General features: G+C 41.7%; 1 protein-coding gene across 3 annotated transcripts in view; it reads left to right on the forward strand.

Annotated features, from left to right (window-relative positions):
- Positions 1-1,668: 1,668 nt before the first annotated feature.
- Positions 1,669-17,962, forward strand: part of LOC118426271 (piwi-like protein 1) — a 29,206-nt gene continuing 12,912 nt past the window's right edge. Inside the window, exons 1-5 of one of the 3 annotated variants that reach the window (XM_035835556.1) lie at positions 1,669-1,943; positions 12,514-12,655; positions 15,269-15,466; positions 16,168-16,317; positions 17,637-17,845. In XM_035835556.1, the coding sequence (XP_035691449.1) occupies positions 15,301-15,466; positions 16,168-16,317; positions 17,637-17,845 (525 nt within the window). In that variant the 5' untranslated portion in view covers positions 1,669-1,943; positions 12,514-12,655; positions 15,269-15,300. Of the gene's footprint in view, positions 1,944-12,513; positions 12,656-14,132; positions 14,146-15,268; positions 15,467-16,167; positions 16,318-17,636; positions 17,846-17,962 lie in introns of those variants that run through there. The other 2 variants (XM_035835558.1, XM_035835557.1) reach the window with 2 other exon arrangements.

Consider the following 17,962-nt stretch of genomic DNA (forward strand, 5'->3'; position numbering starts at 1 on the left):
CTGTGTGCTCACAGTGAGCGAAGGGGCTGCATGCTGGGCGAATGAGCTGTGTGCTCACAGCGAATGGGCTGCGTGCTCGGCGAAGGAGCTGTGTGCTCACAGCAAATGGGCTGTGTGCTCGGGGAAGGAGCTGTGTGCTCACAGCGAATGGGCTGTGTGCTCCGCGAAGTACCTGTGTGCTCGGGGAAGGAGCTGTGTGCTCACAGCAAAGGGGCTGCATGCTCGGCGAAGGATCTGTGTGCTCACAGCAAAGGGCTGTGTGCACCAGGCTGAAGTTGGCCGCCGATTGGTAGCCTAAGATCCAGCCGCCGATTCGTCATTAGACAAAACATAGGATCCCATTCAGACGCCCATTCGAAGAAACTAAAAATTCCTAATTTCATAGGGAATTGTCTAGGGGATTGGTGCAAAAATTGCTCAAATTATGGTTAAAGCATGAAACTTGGCATATGTGTTCAGTACAAAAATGGAAACAAGTCTAGGGGTGGAGCCAAAAGAAGCCAGATCTAGATTTTACATGGCAACTGCTGCTTTTATGAAAAACCTGTTGTATTTTACAGCATATTGAGGGGAACTGATTTTAGGAAAACAAAACAGACTTTATGTACCTTTGATGCAGTGTGCACTGGATCTATAATGTGGTACTTCTCTCCACATTTTGTGCAAAAACTTCCCCTATACCAAATCACCCAAATTACTACATGTAATTTATTCGTCTGTCACATAATGAAATTAAGAAGTTCATACTATTTTAAGGTAGAAAAAAGGTTCAAGTCAGCATCATAACAAAGTACACCGTGAAAGAGGTTTCAAGAGTCCAAAATTTGAGTTCACATTTCTCATATTCTGCTGCAACACGACAATAGATATTAGCATGGCTGAAAATGTTGTGCAGTGAAGTATGATTATACCGATTTTTCTTGTTGGACCTGTCCGGTAAAACCGGACGTAAAACAGTGGACCTGATGTTGTACCGATTCGAAAATGAACTAATTATACTGACAGGCGTCCACATGTTTGGGGCTTACATGTCGACGCAAATAACAAGAGCGTAGAGAGTTTATAGTCATTTTTACCGAGTACTGTAAATGCATTTACGTTTGCGGGGATTTAAATTTAGCGGTAGAGGGAAAATGGAGTATTCGCGGTGGTTCTGAGTTCGCGGGTGAACCATCCATGCATGTGAGTACTGCACTGTAATGGAAACCCCGGCACATTTACCAACCGCCAGTCGGAAGCCACAAATAGTGGTTACTCGGCAAAGGTGCTACAAACGGACAGAACAGTCCACTTTTGACTTTGACAGTGAAACCGTGATCAACTGTTACTGATCCGTAACTACTCTCTTAATACATAGTACAGACAGTACAACTTTCCTACCATGGTGTTATACACGGTGAAATGAATAATTACGAACCCCAAAAAAAGTATTCATGTGTATTCACAGCACCTGAGCAGAAAAAAAAGTATGTATTATAGAATCTTGTCATCAAGTCACAATTTTATACAACATAAGTTGACACTACAGTAACACTAAACAGTGATGTTCACGGCGTATGAAAACGACTTTGTTTTGCCGTGGGAATGTTTTAAATATAAACTAGTCCCACAACCACTTGACTTGTCAGCCATACTTGTCCAAATGGGAATTGGTCGCGATCGGCTATCACATATTTTCACGGCTTGCTATTGTATACTGATGGTGAAAATGTGGAAAAATAGTAACGCAACAAGTTGCAAATTCAACCTGAATGAATTTTTTAAATACAAAATATTTACAGCCATCTGAATTTCGACAATACGCCTCAAATTACGTTTAACACCCCTGTAACTAAATGGGTAACACCTGAATATACAGCTGACATAACTCTAAATGAACACATCACACGGTCTCTTTTGACTTCTGTATTCAGAGGACGAAGGCACGACAAGTAAACTCTCAGGTAAGGACTCAGCGATGTGTAGTGTACATTCGACACTGATGCTGCGGTTTCCACTAAGATGAATTAACTATGATTTTGTGTGCATTTTTGGACGAAGTTTTAACAACATGCTCACAAAAATGGTATGCTTAGAAATCCAGTAAGGTGTCCGAACTCAATATTTGATAACTTCCTGGATCGACTATGACATAGTTTTCATTTTATACGCTTGTGGTTTATAGAATAAAGTTTGATAGAAGCACAAACCGATAGAAAATGATCAGGTGTTGACCCATGTTGATGGGACACAAGAACATTTAAGACCAGCAAATCATATATGTGTAAAAGAACAGAGCAAGTATTGTACACGTATTTGTAAGTCTCGTGACGATCACCAGATGTGGGGGTGTCGTGAGAATATTCAAATTAGATACGCACTGTATTGTCAACACTATATTGTATAATGTCACCAAAACTTATTTTCTTCAAACTTTCAAAGATAAATTCTTAAAAGAGACGTACGTCAACAATGACTATATTGTTTGCCAAACCAAAGAAAAAGTCTTACATGTTACTCGTCAAGGGCGCTACAAACGACCAGAACAGTCCACTTTTGACTTTGACAGTGCTGGCGTGATCAACTGTGACAGTCACTGATCTAACCATATCTACACTCTGATTACTAGTACAGTAATACTTGAAGTTGTATACCATGGTGTTATACAGTAGGTGCTATGTAGAAATGAATGAATGCGAACTAAATGTCATCATACTTTGACAATGTAACGTTATACTACATAAATGTTGTGAGAAGGGAGTGCCGTAGACGGCACGGACAGAACACAGAAGGGAAATGTTTGCGGTGGTTTTGAGTTCGCTATGAAGAGGCCACCGCGAAAACCGCGAATATAAAACCACCGCGAAAGAGTCTGCATTTACAGTATATACAGTCAAACTTGATCTAAACAGGCAGTTAATGATGCCACCGCGAAAACCGCGAATATAAAACCACCGCGAAAGAGTCTGCATTTACAGTATATACAGTCAAACTTGATCTAAACAGGCAGTTAATGATGCTTACATTAAAACGCCAGCGAAAGTTTTTAGTACAATACGTTCCCCTCTAGTTTATCAATTAAATCCGGCCCTTAAGATTTGATACTTGTATTGAATACGTTGGTGTATATGCAATCTAAATTCGTATCAAAAGTTCACGGGAGAGGTTTAGATAAGTAGCAGAGTGCTCTACAAGCCATATGGCAGCCGATTTTAGCATCCCCTTTGCTTGGGTATTTCCTATTAATTAATTCCCCTCTAGCCTCCATAGCAGGCTCTCTATGGCCTTTTTTGGCATTTTAAAATGGCCGGCTATCAGAGAGGCCAGCAATCAGTGACCCAGTACAAAAAGAAATGGCCAGCAAAAGTGCCAAAAAAGGCCATAGAGAGCCTGCTATGGAAGCTAATTCCCCTCTATCATTAATTAAATTCGGCCCGTAAGATTTGATACTTGTTTTGAATACGTTAGGGTATGCGCTATCTAAATTCGTCTTAAAAATTCACAGGCCACGTCTAGATAAGTAGCAGATTGCTCTACAAGCCGTATACGTATGGCAGCCGATTTTAGACCAGGCTGAAGTTGGCCGTCCATTGGGCCTACTATTTGTGCTTGATCGTTGATATCATACTTTCTGTTATTATTTATGTTTATACATACATACATCGGGCGGTAACAGACAATATCTAGCAGTTATTGATATCCATTTAAGCTTTTAAAGGAAATTAGGAATTTTTTGTTTCTTCGAATGGGCGTCTGAATGGGATGCTATATTTTTTTTTTCTTCCTGATTCCGTGTTCGTCACGGCACTTTATTACATGTCACAGAAAGCTGTACAATGTGTAGCTTATATCATATTTCTAAGAATACATTCTGAATACAGAATGATTTCTGCATCTTGACATAGTGAATTCGGGGATGACACTGTAGACTTATATTTTACAATGGATAATTTCGCAACTAGCAGCAGTTCATTGATGTACCGAAACTTGTTTAACAGATGAGGGTTGTATCCAAAAATAATGTCATGTACAGTGAGAGATATGGAATAACTAAACAAACTTTCCACATAATCCCATAATGGTTTAACAATTTTACAGTCAAAGAAAAAAATGCTCTATATATTCTATAATATCGCAAAAAATACACTTATTATTTTCTACAATTCTCATCTTATGCAACAATATTTTGGTCGGATAAATATTATGCAAGATCTTCCATTGCAAACTAATAAGTTTGGGTTCTTTAGTGGTCAAGAAGGGAGATTTCCATAGTACATGCCAAGAAATGGAACGAAAATCGTACATAGGAAATCGTTTCTCCCAGAAATTCTGTGAGACTGGGACTGCTTGGTATTGCATGATACAGAAATTCTTAAAGAAGATAGAGTCTAGTAAGCGGATGTCTTTACCACAAAGTTTGATACTAGGAGATTCTTCGTTGTCTAATCAAGAAACACCTTTCCATTGTTTGGGAATTGAATTGATTAAAGCATGATACTGTAGTAATACATGTGCATCATTACCAACAATAGCTTTTACATCATCAAAAGATATAAAGTTACCCTGATCATCCACAATATCATTTACATAAAGAATATGTCGTCTAATCCATTTCTTAAAATAAAGCATGTTGCCCTTGTAACTTATACAAGCATTGTTCCATAACAATTGCCAATTTACTTGATTTACCTCAATATCATTGACATTCTGTACAGGTTTCATTTCATACCAAGTAAGTATGAGTTTACGGTAATAGAGAGGTAAGGGCAACAGTGAATCTTTAGATGACACATGGACTGCCGAGCAGTTATGTCTCAATATACAAAGATCAGGTCCTAACTTCTTAAAATAATACAGTAACTGTTGTATCTTCTTCCATGTAGGAGTAGGAGTTTCACTACCGGATAACAATTTTTTTATCGATCGTAATAAACAACATTTGTGCATTATTCTTATATCTATCATTTTCAATCCTCCCTTTGAATAGTCTTGAACCATCACATTACGCTTTACTCTATCTCTTTTCCAGATAAATCTGTAAAACATCAAATTAACATCCTTTAAGAAGCTATCCGGTGGTATAAGTGCACCAAAACTGTAAGACAGTTGTGAAGCTACAAGGTTTTTGAGCACTGTTATCTTTCCTATAAGACTAAGGTTGCGTGAAGCCCAAGATAATAAAATGTTTTTCATCTTACAGTATTTTTTGCTCCAATTTACTTCTACTTCAGAGGCACAACATGCAGATGAGAAAACAATCCCTAAACATTTTGCTGTGGCGCACCATTTTAGCCCACTAGCTTGTTCAGAGCAGTGTCTCCAAGGGCCTAGCCACATGGCTACTGTTTTTTCTTTATTCAAAACTAGACCAGAAAAAACGGAAAAATGTCTAATAATATCTAAACTTCTATCAATAGAAATTTTGTCACCAAGTATCAGTTCAGTATCATCTGCATATTGAAAAATTCGAGATTCAACATCGGAGTCGCCAAGCCCAGATAATGTAATACCTTTGATTTCGGAAGACTGGCGGACTTTAAGAGCAAAGAGCTCTGTGGCTAGAATAAACAGAAGAGAAGACAAGGGACATCCTTGACGTACACCTCTTCCCAGATCAAACCATTCAGAGATATGACCACAATGATTGATACAACTACGGGCATTATTAGTGTATACCCTTACCCACTGAACAAAATCTGAACCGAAATTGAACTTTTCAAGAACTTTTATAATGAGGTCTTTGGAAATAGTATCAAAGGCTTTGCTGTAATCTAAGAAGAGAATGGCACCTGGAACATTAGAATCTCTAGTAAAGCAAATTATGTCATCTATGGCTCGTATGTTATTCAAAATACTACGTCCCTTGATATATCCAACTTGGTCTGGTCCAACAATGTGAGAGATAATGTTCTGTAATCTATTTGCTAATATCTTTGCACCTATTTTGTAGTCCGTATTTGTGATTGAGATAGGTCGCCAGTTAGACAGCTGGTCTCTACTTAAATCTTGGTGTTCACCCCCTTTAAAGAGTAAGGATATAACCCCTTTACGTTGAGTGGAAGAAAGCTGGTTCTTCGTGTAGCCCTCATTTAGTGAGTTCAAAACCATAGATCCTATTCTGCTCCAAAAGACTTTATAAAAGTCAGTAGTAAGGCCATCTAGGCCGGGACTGCAATTTGTCATGTTACGTAGAGCAGATGTACATTCCGTCATAATAAACAACCCTTCACAAGATTTACTTTGCATGTCAGACAACGTCGGAAAATTTACGTCTGTAATAAAGTCATCAAAGCTTTCTATGTCGAAATCGTCGTTTTTACTGTATAGTTTTCTATAGTAATCGACTTGTTGTTCCAATAATTTATTTTGATCTGTTATTATGTGACCGTCAGGTGTTCTGAGGCTTGTAATAACATTGTGTATGGCACGTGACTTCTCAAGTCGAAGAAAGTAGGCTGTGTTTTTTTCTCCTTCCTCAATCCATTTAACTTTTGAGCGGATTTGTGCACCATGCGCCTCGTGAAGGGCTAATGCTTCAAACTCAGCCTTTGTGTTGTGCACCTGTTGCTGTAAAGTTAAATTCTTTGGATCGGAAGCTAATTGTTTTTTCAGCCGTTCTAATTTTTCATCAATTATGTTGTGTTTGGATCGTTTTTCAAGAGCCTTTAGTTTCCCGTAACTAATTGAGAAAGTTTTTATCTTACTCTTACAGATGTCCCATATTAACTGTTTATCTTCGATCACAGAGTCGCTAAGGCCTTCTTGGATGTTTCCTATGACTTCATTAACACGATCAACAAACACCTTATCTTTTAGAAATGAATTATTGAATTTCCAATATGAAGGTCCTTTGTCAAACTGTGTTACAGACATATCCAATACAACAGCTCTATGATCACTGCAGGGGAAAGAGATGATTTCACATGCAGTAGTTTTATCAAACAAAAAGTCATTAATCAGGAGATAATCTAGTCTCCTGGCTGTAAAAGGGTTTCTCTTAGACCATGTGTAATCCTTGTCTTCACTATGGAAGACTCTCCAGATGTCAAGTAGTTCAAGGTTGTCTGTCAAATTATTAAAACATTTAACCTCTGCTTTATCATGCTCTTTCCCTGCTACATTGTCGAGATCACGATTGAGTACTGTATTGAAATCACCAGCTAACATAAAATATTCACCGTCACAACAATGTTCTTGCAGTTGAGTTAGAACCTGTTTGTAGAACAGTTTCTTACTCACTACATTGTTAGGAGCATATACATTGAAACAAACAAATTTCTCACCATGGTGTATAAATTTCACACCGATTGAACGATCAGAAAGATTTATAAATTCAACATTATTACAGTCAAAATTCTCAGCTATTAATATAATTTGTCCTTTACTGTGTGAGGTGCAAGGATGAGCGTAAAGTTTTCCATCCCACTCTTTTGTCCATGCATCTTTGACATCATTGGTTATATAAGTTTCCTGCAAGCAAACAATATCAATTTGTTTTGTTTTCAAATATTGAAAAACAGTTCGACGGACGGATCTTTTCCGTGGTCCTCTGACATTGATGCTAAGAAAACGTACCATGACATGCTATATTTTGTCTAATGACGAATCGGCGGCTGGATCGGCGGCTACCAATCGGCGGCCAACTTCAGCCTGGTGCACACAGCCCTTTGCTGTCAGCACACAGCTCCTTCGCCGAGCACGCAGCCCCTTCGCTGTGAGCACACAGCTCCTTCGCCGAGCACGCAGCCCATTCGCTGTGAGCACACAGCTCCTTCGCTAAAACAGGTTTTGTCCCAATGGTCCTTCGTAATAGTATGGTCAGGTAGGCTATAGCAACACGACACCAGGCCGTGACGTTTACCAAACCAAGCACTTAGGGCGACATAATGTCGTGTTTACCACAAACAAACAAGGCGTCGGGATCGCCCCGAGCATCACCGAACTCATACACGTCTGCCCAATACCAGATACTGTAAATGCAGAAATGTTCGCGGTGGATTAATGTTCGCTGTTTCGCGGCGGCCGCTTCACCGCGAATTTAAAACCACCGCGAATATTTTTCCATAACAGTAAGAGATTACAGTGCATGGTTCTACCGCGAAATTAAAACCACTGCTAAAAGTCCATTCTCCCGCTACCGCGAAATTAAATCCCCGCGAACTTAAATGCATTTACACCTTTATGGCAATGTTTCAGCTAGATACTGGAATTTGCTTTGGAAATTCGCAAAATAGCATGTTACAACAAAGCGTCAAAGGATATCGATGTAAATGAAAATGTAATGCCAATATTATACCCGCTCGTCTACACTTAGTGTGCCCAAGACATCACAAGTAAGAGTGGGTGAGTTCACACGTGCTTTAAACTCAAGTCCGTTCGGGAAAGAAGACTATTAGCAACACAGCAAGTAAATTTTATGGATGACATCCTCCACAGACAGTTATTACCTGTTTTAACATAGTCAAAAACCTGGAAAATCTCCATAAAGACCCCCCGCTCACGGCTCGTGGTATACATGGCCCAATTAGACGACGCTTGATTTTCAATGAGTAGATATTCCTCTCTACAGTAAAGGTAAAACCATTCATTTAAATTGCTGGTTGTCGGAGAACAAGCCCCTTAAAGATCACAGGAATTCAGAGAGTTGAAAATCGTGTTTTCATTGGTTCTGGTAAGCCCCGTAACACCCTCTTAATTTCAATACTTCATCTTCAAAGTTTTGTCAGTAAAACTTAAGAACACATGGAATATGGGAATATAAAACTTTTTGTCATATCTTAATCAGAAGTATCAGAATAGCCATCGCAATTTCAGTAATTTTCAGTCATCAATAGTTTGATTTTGGAGGGTCTCAGAGGGGGGCCCCAGAACGCCATAACGAAAAAAAACTGGAGGGTTTTAATCATATGGCTGTTCATAGTTCCCCATACCTATCACACATAAAAAGTTAGAGTTGATTTGGCCGACCCCCATCGACCTCTGCCTGGTTTTGCCTGGTTTTCTCCTGCAATGACTCTTAATTTAAATAATTATTGACGAGAATCTGTAATTGGCTATTTGAACAGTGTATGCGATTCAACTGTGGCGGTGTGCTTACCTGCAACTATTGTACTAGGTACGACTTTGGTACTTTGATCCCGCGGTTACTGCTGGTGGAGTGTTTGTTGTAGTGAGACAGACGAAAAGCCTCGGCCGTGATGCGTTTGATATGACACGTTTTTGACAAATTCCAAACTGCATCCTTCTCTGTATCTTTCCATGCTAATTCAAAGCGTTTATGTTGCTAGCCTCCTTCACCGGCCTCTCTGGGGGGCCTACCTACCTTGTCTAAGACTCACCTTGCAGCATGCATGACGTCAATAGAACATTGTACAGACATTTTTTTTATCAGAGTTAAAAGACATATGATTACTTGCACTTTAAGTCATGATTTCTAACGATGACAAGCAAATTTAGACTACAACAATTTTGAACACAATTGTACGGTAACCAGTCCAGCTACTTACTTCAGATAAGACTTCTCAATACCTACTTTAACGAATTCTCACGTCGCCAGTGTTTTTTTTAAAACCACACTTTTTTTATTCTATTATGACTCAGGTCCAGGTAGCTTTAATACATCCTCTGGGAGGCTAGCCTCGGAGGTTTCTAAGACATTGTTGCTGAGATCTATATGTTCAAGAGAGGACAGTCCTCCAAACAAGCCTTGTGGCAAAGTAGAAATGTGATTTTTACTCAGGTTGAGATGAGTTAGTGATGACAAACCACTGAAAGTATTTTTTGGGAAAGCCTGTAGTTCGCCGTTCGCCAAACTGAGCCGTTGCAATTGTGTAAAACTTTGAAAGGCGTTCGCATCGACGTTCAGTGCAGATGTCAATAGAGATAAAGTCTTCAAATCATTTAAGCCTTTCATTGCCACTAGATTATGAAATGTGATTGTGTCGGTCGCGTATAGAGAAAATGACAACTCCTGTATGTGTGTGTGTCGAAGTTCGGGCAGCACATACTCAAGTATCCCATGATACGAAGTCCGTGTGAGGTCTAACGTCTGCAGATGTGTGAGTGACTTGAGTAGGTCAGGCTGTATGAAAACTGTAGATTCACTACTGCGCAAATGTTTTAAGGTCGATAACAGCGGCAGGAACGTTCGGGCATTCAGACTGACTACGCCGTAGGACTCTACATGAACAGTCTCCAAGTTCGCCATATTTTTAAATTCAGGTCCGAAGTAGAGGTCGCTGGATCTACCAACACTTAAAGCTAGCGTTCTAAGTTTGTGCAGCGGTCCCCATAGTTTACCTCGCTGTAAGAATCCATCCCCGCTGTCGCGGGTGTTTTCCATGGCTGGAGTACTCAGGAACACCGCTTCCGGATCGAGTTCTGCTATCGTCAAGTTTTCTAATGATTTCAATGAGTCAAACATGTGATCGGGAAGATTTGTGAGATTCGCACAAAGCTTTAGATATCTAAGTTTGGATAAACCCTTGAACACATCCTCACCGACTGCATCTGTAAATGTCACGTGAAGTCGTTCCAAGTTTTCGAAACCGGCGAAAGCACCGACTTCAATGGTCTTAAGAAATCCGGACAGATCTAAGTTCCTCAGATGTCTCAGACCATTAAAAGAACCTCTATGGAGTTTAGTTATATTATTTCCTCTGAGGTTCAGGTGCCTTAAAGCCTTCAACCCTACAAAAGTGTCATTGTATAGTTCAGTGATGTTGTTCAAACTGAGATCCAAGTTAATGACAGACTCGGGGATGTCGGGCGGTACTTGGGTTAGAAGCGCGCGTGTTGGTTTCTCTACTGTACCCTCGCCTGTACACACCACAGTGGTTGAGTTCCATGTCTGACACACAGGCGGGGAGAGTTGTCCTCTAACCCGTCCATGTTGGGTGATGAGTACAGCTAAGCAGACTGTGAGAAGAGCGGGTTTAGATTCCATGTCCGGACGTGTTGACATTTTCCTCAGATTCGTGTTGTCAGTCGTCCCTGTGGTAAATACGAACAACCGGATTTGATATCGTTAATCCACCATGAAGGGAAAAAAAGAAAAGAAGTAAAAGTGATCTTGAGCCAGATGAGCTCACTAAAGGGTTACAGTAATATTCCGCGCTCATAGATTTAAAACGATAAAAAATATCACCTTCGGAGATGGTGAACATGACGAGAAAGTTACAAAATTGGGGAAATATATGCGGTGGTAGCCTTGATTGTACTTTTAGAAGAGACACCAGTGAAGAACATGTAGGCATGACAGTAGTTATAAAAGTGAAACTAGGTGGTGGTCATGGCTGTACATGTAGTTGTCAGCTTGGTAAGCGATGTCAGTCTACCACGCTACTAGTGTCACTTTAATGTGTGCACCTCCCATGCCTCTTGAATACAAAAATAAGACTTTTTGGCTGTGACACCAAGTTTTGTTTTATAACCCTTTCCAGTAGAGTGCATGTCAGGTGAGCGATACGTACAACCGGGAATCGAACTCCCAACCTATTGGTCTAAAGTCCTGTTACTAATATGTGGACTACGTACGCTACTAAGAAACGTATAATATATTCATATCTGCGGTAAATTATGATAACGTCTAACGTCTTGATAAAATCAAAGCGACCATTTCCTTGTCTAGAACCGCTACTTCCTTCTTCCTTGAAACTAGTTACCTTTTCGAAATCAGGGTGTCCGACATTGCAGTCATCATTCCGTGGTCCTAAGTACATGAATTGTCATAAAGATTACATAATATATTACATGTTTTCAACAGAACAATCAGTGTAGCCTGAGGATCTAAGGTAGTGTGTAAGGCTGAGTTTATGCAGGTCACGTTCCCACCACCCCTAACATGTTAACAAATCCCCCATGTCAATACGCTTATAATAACATGGGGGAATGGCTTACCTCAAGATTCAAAATGCACCCTGGTAGTTCGAAAGACGTTTGGGTTTCAGCAGGTGTAGGTTTGCCTTCAGAATATCTCCGAATTTCTCACGTGGAAACAAAGAAGTCTATATGAAATGTCTTGGGACACTCATTTCCGCATCACAATCCAGTCTGTCCTCGAGGGCAACTTGTGAGCGCTTCTTGAACATCACATTCCTTAGGCCAAGCAAAAAAATGTTGTGTGTTCCGGTTGAGGTCGTGAAAAATAGGGTTTCAATGAGAACGAGTGAATAAAGAACACAGAGCATATTGCATGTTGGCAACGATGGGATGATTCTGCCAAAGCAAAACATATTCCGCGATCTCTGCACATTACAAAGAGACTATCCAACAAATACTTGACCGTCTATTGGGCCATGTTGATTGATATGAATGATATCCTTTGGGGAAGCCCAAAACTTGTTGCCTTAAGTATAAAATCAGGAAGATTGATTAACAAATGACTAAAGATGTTATGGTATATCGAACAACATATTTTTCACTTCAGTTCCTTCATATCTTTGACTTAGGCAAGTAAGTTTTATGGATAATAGTTTTTATAAGTAAGAGGTGAAGCATGTTGCTGCCTATTATATATTGTATATTACTGTCCAGCCCACGTAAGGGCTCCAGTCTCCCTGAGGGCGAAGGAGGCTCCGCCCTTACTTTACATAGACCCCGAGCCGGCTGAAAAACAAAGAAGGAACGTTAAGTGTGGAAAGAACTGCGCATGCATCGGTGGAACATAGCTTGTCAGGTAAGCCGCGTTTTAAAATGTGTTTGACATACAGTTCTTAACTTAACATGTAGGTTTTCTTTAGTCTTATGATGCATGGTGGTTGAAAGTTAACAGTATTTTCCGAGCTGACATGTTTTCTGGAGACTCAGTTTGGTCAAGGAGGTTTGTTTACTACCAGCCCTGGACTGGTTGAGCTCAAAAGCAGCAAAACTATAAATCAAATAAAACCGTTGCTTCATTTTCACCTGTTTTAAACCACAGCCTTAAATGCGACTTAGAATTCAACCTGTTCTCGGCACACGCTTTCAATTGAAGTGTTTTCTTACCACCTGTTTTGAAACCATATATCCCCGCCAGAGACTTGGGAGTCGGGACAAAAATACTCATAGGGCTAAAATGACGGTGTGTTGTCGTTCAACCAGTGGCAAGTTTCCTTCGCTGTTTCTGCATATGTATAAGGGCATATTTCTTGATATCCTCATTGAACATGGGACACCGGATTTTACGTCCCTTACAAATAAGTAGCTTATATTGGAACCAGGGCAAAACCAGTGACATTCGTCGGTTCTTCTTTTCAAACCCACGTTGGAACCAGGAACTCAATCGTGACTCGAAAGGCTGCTCGTACCTGTTGAGCTACAGGAACATCCCTAGTACCGTATGTTACAACTCCCTTCTTAACTTATGGAGAGATCGTAGTATACGGAATTAATGAATGAACGAACAGTATTTCTCAAGACATGTTTAAGACATTACAATGTAAGAACGCCTACTGTTGCAGGTTGTTTTACAAGTTTTGTCTACTGAGGCATCAACAGCATAAAGTTAAGAATAGATGGCCCAGTTATACTTGAATAGGTCACATGTCCAACCAAGCCCGGCTGGGGAGCATATGCGGGAACGAAAAGTAGTATATAAAAGACAAGAAAACACAGCAAAATATTAAGTAATTAGTCATAAAGCCATTTTTTTATATTTCTTCATGCATAGTTTTATAATTCGTTCTGGCAAACAGCCCGGCCGGGCCCCAGTTTTCGAATGTGACTGAAGCATAAACAGGTTGTCCGGCAACTTCAGTAGACTATATATTATCTGTAGACTACTTGGAAGGGAACTGGCAGTGGAACCTTTTTTTTTATCTATTTATCATTCCTCAAAAGTACATGGGCAGGGGGAGCTATACAAGCCTCCCTGAATTGGGTACAATATGTACAATAATTTTGCTAAACGGTCATAGTCAAAACGTTAAACAAAAACACGCAAAGTGCTATGCAGAATTGTTGTACAGTCTGACGGCACAGTGCACGAAAGACTGCTTCAGTCTTTTCGTTCTGGCAAATGGCACTGAGATGTGCTGACTGTTTCTTAGTGTTCTTCCAGTAGCTGACAGTCTCTGGGCAGGCACCAGGTCATGTAGTGGGTGTTCAGGGTGCAGCATTGCCTTGAACAGGGAAACAGCAGCTGCTTCTCTTCTCTCCTTCAGGGAAGGCTGTGGCTCGGTACCACCTGTGAGTTTTTGTTGGATCAACGCTCTTAAACCAATCCATTCTTTAAGGTAGGCTGGGCAGGTAAACGGCAGTGGGAGGAGAAGGATGGTTCTTTTAAGGAAGCGTGCGCTGTCCAGTGGCTGGCAACCCTGCCTTGGAACTAGAAGCTATGAGTTCGATTCCGGCTTTGTCGCTCACCCGACGTGCACGCTACCGGAACAGGGTTGCAGTCCTTAGAACAGGGCGTTAAGCCGTGGTCTGCTGTTCATTGTGCTTGTTGCAAAGAGCTAGGGGAATTTCCCCTGTACAATGAACCTGTAAATACTGTACATAGCGTCTGTCCTCTCTGGCACGACAAGCCAGAAGAGTACGTAACTCTTCATTGAGCTAAAACTGGATCGAGATCACTGTTCTTTTCCGACGTGTTCCAATGCCCTGCCCTAGACACAGTGGATATTAAACAATCCAATGCTTCTACGGCTTTGAAAAAACTATGGGGCTACATCCATCCTTTTTCGTCTAAACTGGATTGATTCAATACGCGGACAAGACGATATCTAGATATCTCGGATGAGAAGTAAAGCCAGAGATTCCATGTTTGAGGAGAGTAGAAGGAACGTTTCTTTTAGTAGTCCGAGAAGAAGAGCAGTTTGGTTGTGACTTGTGCACTTCAGAGTTTTCCTCCTCTCTGTCTGTCTGTCTCTCTGTCTGTCTGTCTCTCTCTCTCTCTCTCCCCCCCTCTCTATAATTCTATATTGACATAATAATCTGAAGTACTGTAAATGCATTTAAGTTCGCGGGGATTTAATTTCGCGGTAGCCCGAAAATGACTGTTCGCGGTAACACCATAGACTGCAATTGATACCATAATAGAAAAATGTTCCATTAATCCACCGAGAACATTTCTGCATTTACAGTATTAGCTTTTATGATATTAACTAGATTGTTTATACTGTTACATTACATTAGGTTAGTTGTTAGTTATTTGTATTAGTATATAGTTGTTCAGATTGCCGCGCTATTACAATTGTCGCGCAATTAAGTTCCATCTCTCTTTCTCACTCTATCAACCTGTTGAAACTATTCACTGACCCATTGTGTGACTTTTTTAACTCTCACCTCCATACTTCCATACTGTAACCAGTTGACAGGAAAAGCCAGGTACAGATTACGACGATGACAGGGCGCGCACGTGGCCGCGCAAGAGGCCGTGGCCGGGCAGCGGTAGGAGGTGGAGCGGTAGCTGAGGAGCCGTCGTCAGTTGGGCGTGGACGCGGTCGCGGACGCGTGGAGGAACCGCCACGGCGCCCTGGCGAGGATGTCGACCCTCCGGCACCCACAGGTCAGTAATCATAACGCTTATTGCAAATTCTTACCCGTGGGCTAATTGCAGGTAACATAAAAGATACAAACAGTGTAAAAACAATATCTACTCTAGATCCTGGTTCGGCTCCTTTTTCGAAGACAGTGGAAGACCAAAGATCCCACCTTTTCTTTAATGTGTGGGTTTTGTGATGCTAGAAGGAAAACTGTTTTCTTTTTGTCATTGAATGTGAGGAAGTTTGGGTGGAATCTGATGGCCTCTTTAAACAGCTCTTTTCTTTAGTGATTATAGAAAGAGCAGTTTGATATGAAATGTGTTTCGTCTTCCATCACATTTGACGTAATAATTAGGCTCCTTCACCGGCGGCTCTGGGGGTATTGGCGTAAGTTGTTGGGGGGGGGGGGGGTGTAGTTCGATTCGCGATTTTTAACTGAGAATAGCCGGGAAGAAAAATTTGCCGCGAAATGAAAAATGCCGGGAAAAGAATAGATTAAGTTTGTACTCAATAGGCAGATCCTACGGTAGCATAAGATAGCATCAAAACCTGCCAGAGGAGTGAAGCTGGCCTAGTGTAGCTCCCAGTGGCTGATGACTCCCTTTGGCCAACTATACTCCTTGGACAGCATTGATATTATCTTATGCCACTGGTAAATCTGCCTGGAGATTTAGGCAAACAATGGTAAACAGTATAGTAAGCGACTACTCTATATATTCCCCAGCTCCCCCCAGCTCCCAGATGGAGGCCTTGTCTATAGGTAAGAAGGAAGCAGGAGCTCGAGCCGCCCAGCCATTCGGAGGAAGACGCAGGATCGGAGACGTGGATATCGAAGTGCCGAACACGCGCCCTGCTCACATGCAGGACAAGAAAGGTGCGTATCTCAGAACTGGCCTGTTCACACTGGGTAAAATCATTGATCAAGAAATATATATCATGTTGTCTTTACGTACTTCAAACTTACATCATACAGAGGGTTGTCCCTGCTCTCCTCGCCATCGTCAGCTACGAACCGGCTGTCTTCAGTGTTTCGCCCCTTTCTATCGCAGAACACCTCTTTGCCGGCGGGGCGGCAGTGGTGGCCAATCACTGCCTGGCGAGGAGCTAGTTGCTTTCTCTCTGCTTCCACACCCAGTAGGACGCCTCTTGTGTTGTCTCCGTTATTTTCCGCGTTAAGTCCCTTCTCTTCTTTCCCACCACTCCGAGGAACCCGAGGGTTCTCCACATAGACTCAGCTATGAACCCCCTGCAGCCGACTTCCACTGGGCAGTTCCTTGTTTTCCACCCCCTTTCCCTGCAGTTGGTTACTAACTCCTGGTACTTTTGAAGTTTCCTCTCTTGGGCTTCTTCTACCCTATCCTCCCAAGGTACGGTGAGTTCTATCAACACCAGTTGTTTAGTCCTCCTGGAATACATAATTATATCGGGTCTCAGGTTTGTGGTAATGATGTCTTTTGGGAGTTCAAGCTGTTTCCCGATATCCGCTTGTATGACCCAATCATTTGCTGTTGTCATTATGCCTGGTTGGTCTCTATGTCTCTTCTCTATGCTCTTCACTTTCTCCCCCTCTTTTACAAAGCTGATGGGCTGGATTCTTTTCCCTGGTCTACCCTTGTTCTCTGCTCTCACTTCTTCCAACGCGTTGACAATGGCTTTTAACACTTGGTTGTGGCGCCATGTGTATCTCCCTCTGCTCAACGCCACCTGGCAGCTTGACAAGATGTGACTTAAATTCTTCTTTACGTACTTCATGCATACGTGTCATCTAGGAACTCATTTTCACCTGAATAGAGTAAAGAAATAGAGCTAAAGTGCCTTGACCTAGGGCACAGCCTGGACCCTGCCAGGAATTCGAACCTTCAGATTCTAAGGATATTGGAGTTATCTTTTACACTGGTCAACCAGTTAATCTCACCTTAGCTGACGTTTCGTTCCCCGTCAGACATCTTCCTCGGAGCTTCTAACTGGTGTTCTGCATCTCGTTGCTATATGTAGCCGATGTAGGTGGCGCTTTTTCGGCGAGAAGACAATCCCAAACGCAGCTGAGTTTGAAGCCCCCCTCAAGATCTCCCTAAATCTTCTATCAACTCAGCCACGTTTGGCCCAAATTCCTCAAACTCCAATATCCTATAGATCTACAAACTAGAATGTTGGGTTCAGATTCTAAGCCAACCACATAACCACCTCACCCAGGCTCCACGGGCAAGCCTGTCTCCCTCGTCACGAACTACTTCCCTGTGACCCTAACCGGGGCGCTGTACCAGTACAGCGTGAGCTTCGACCCCGAAGTGGAGCACAAGGGCGTCCGCTTCTCCATGCTCAAGGAGCACTTGGTGCAAATCGGAGAGACCTACGCCTTCGACGGCATGATCCTCCTCCTGCCCAAGCGTCTGGAGCAAAAGGTGAGTTAAGAATCGCTTCACCGTTTACAATAGAATATTGTGCGCTTCTCCACGATGAAGGAGCACATCGAACTGATCGGGGAGACCTACGCCTTCGACGGGATGATCCTCTTCCTG

This window comes from Branchiostoma floridae, chromosome 11 (assembly GCF_000003815.2).
Source record: "Branchiostoma floridae strain S238N-H82 chromosome 11, Bfl_VNyyK, whole genome shotgun sequence".
NCBI lineage: Eukaryota > Metazoa > Chordata > Leptocardii > Amphioxiformes > Branchiostomatidae > Branchiostoma > Branchiostoma floridae.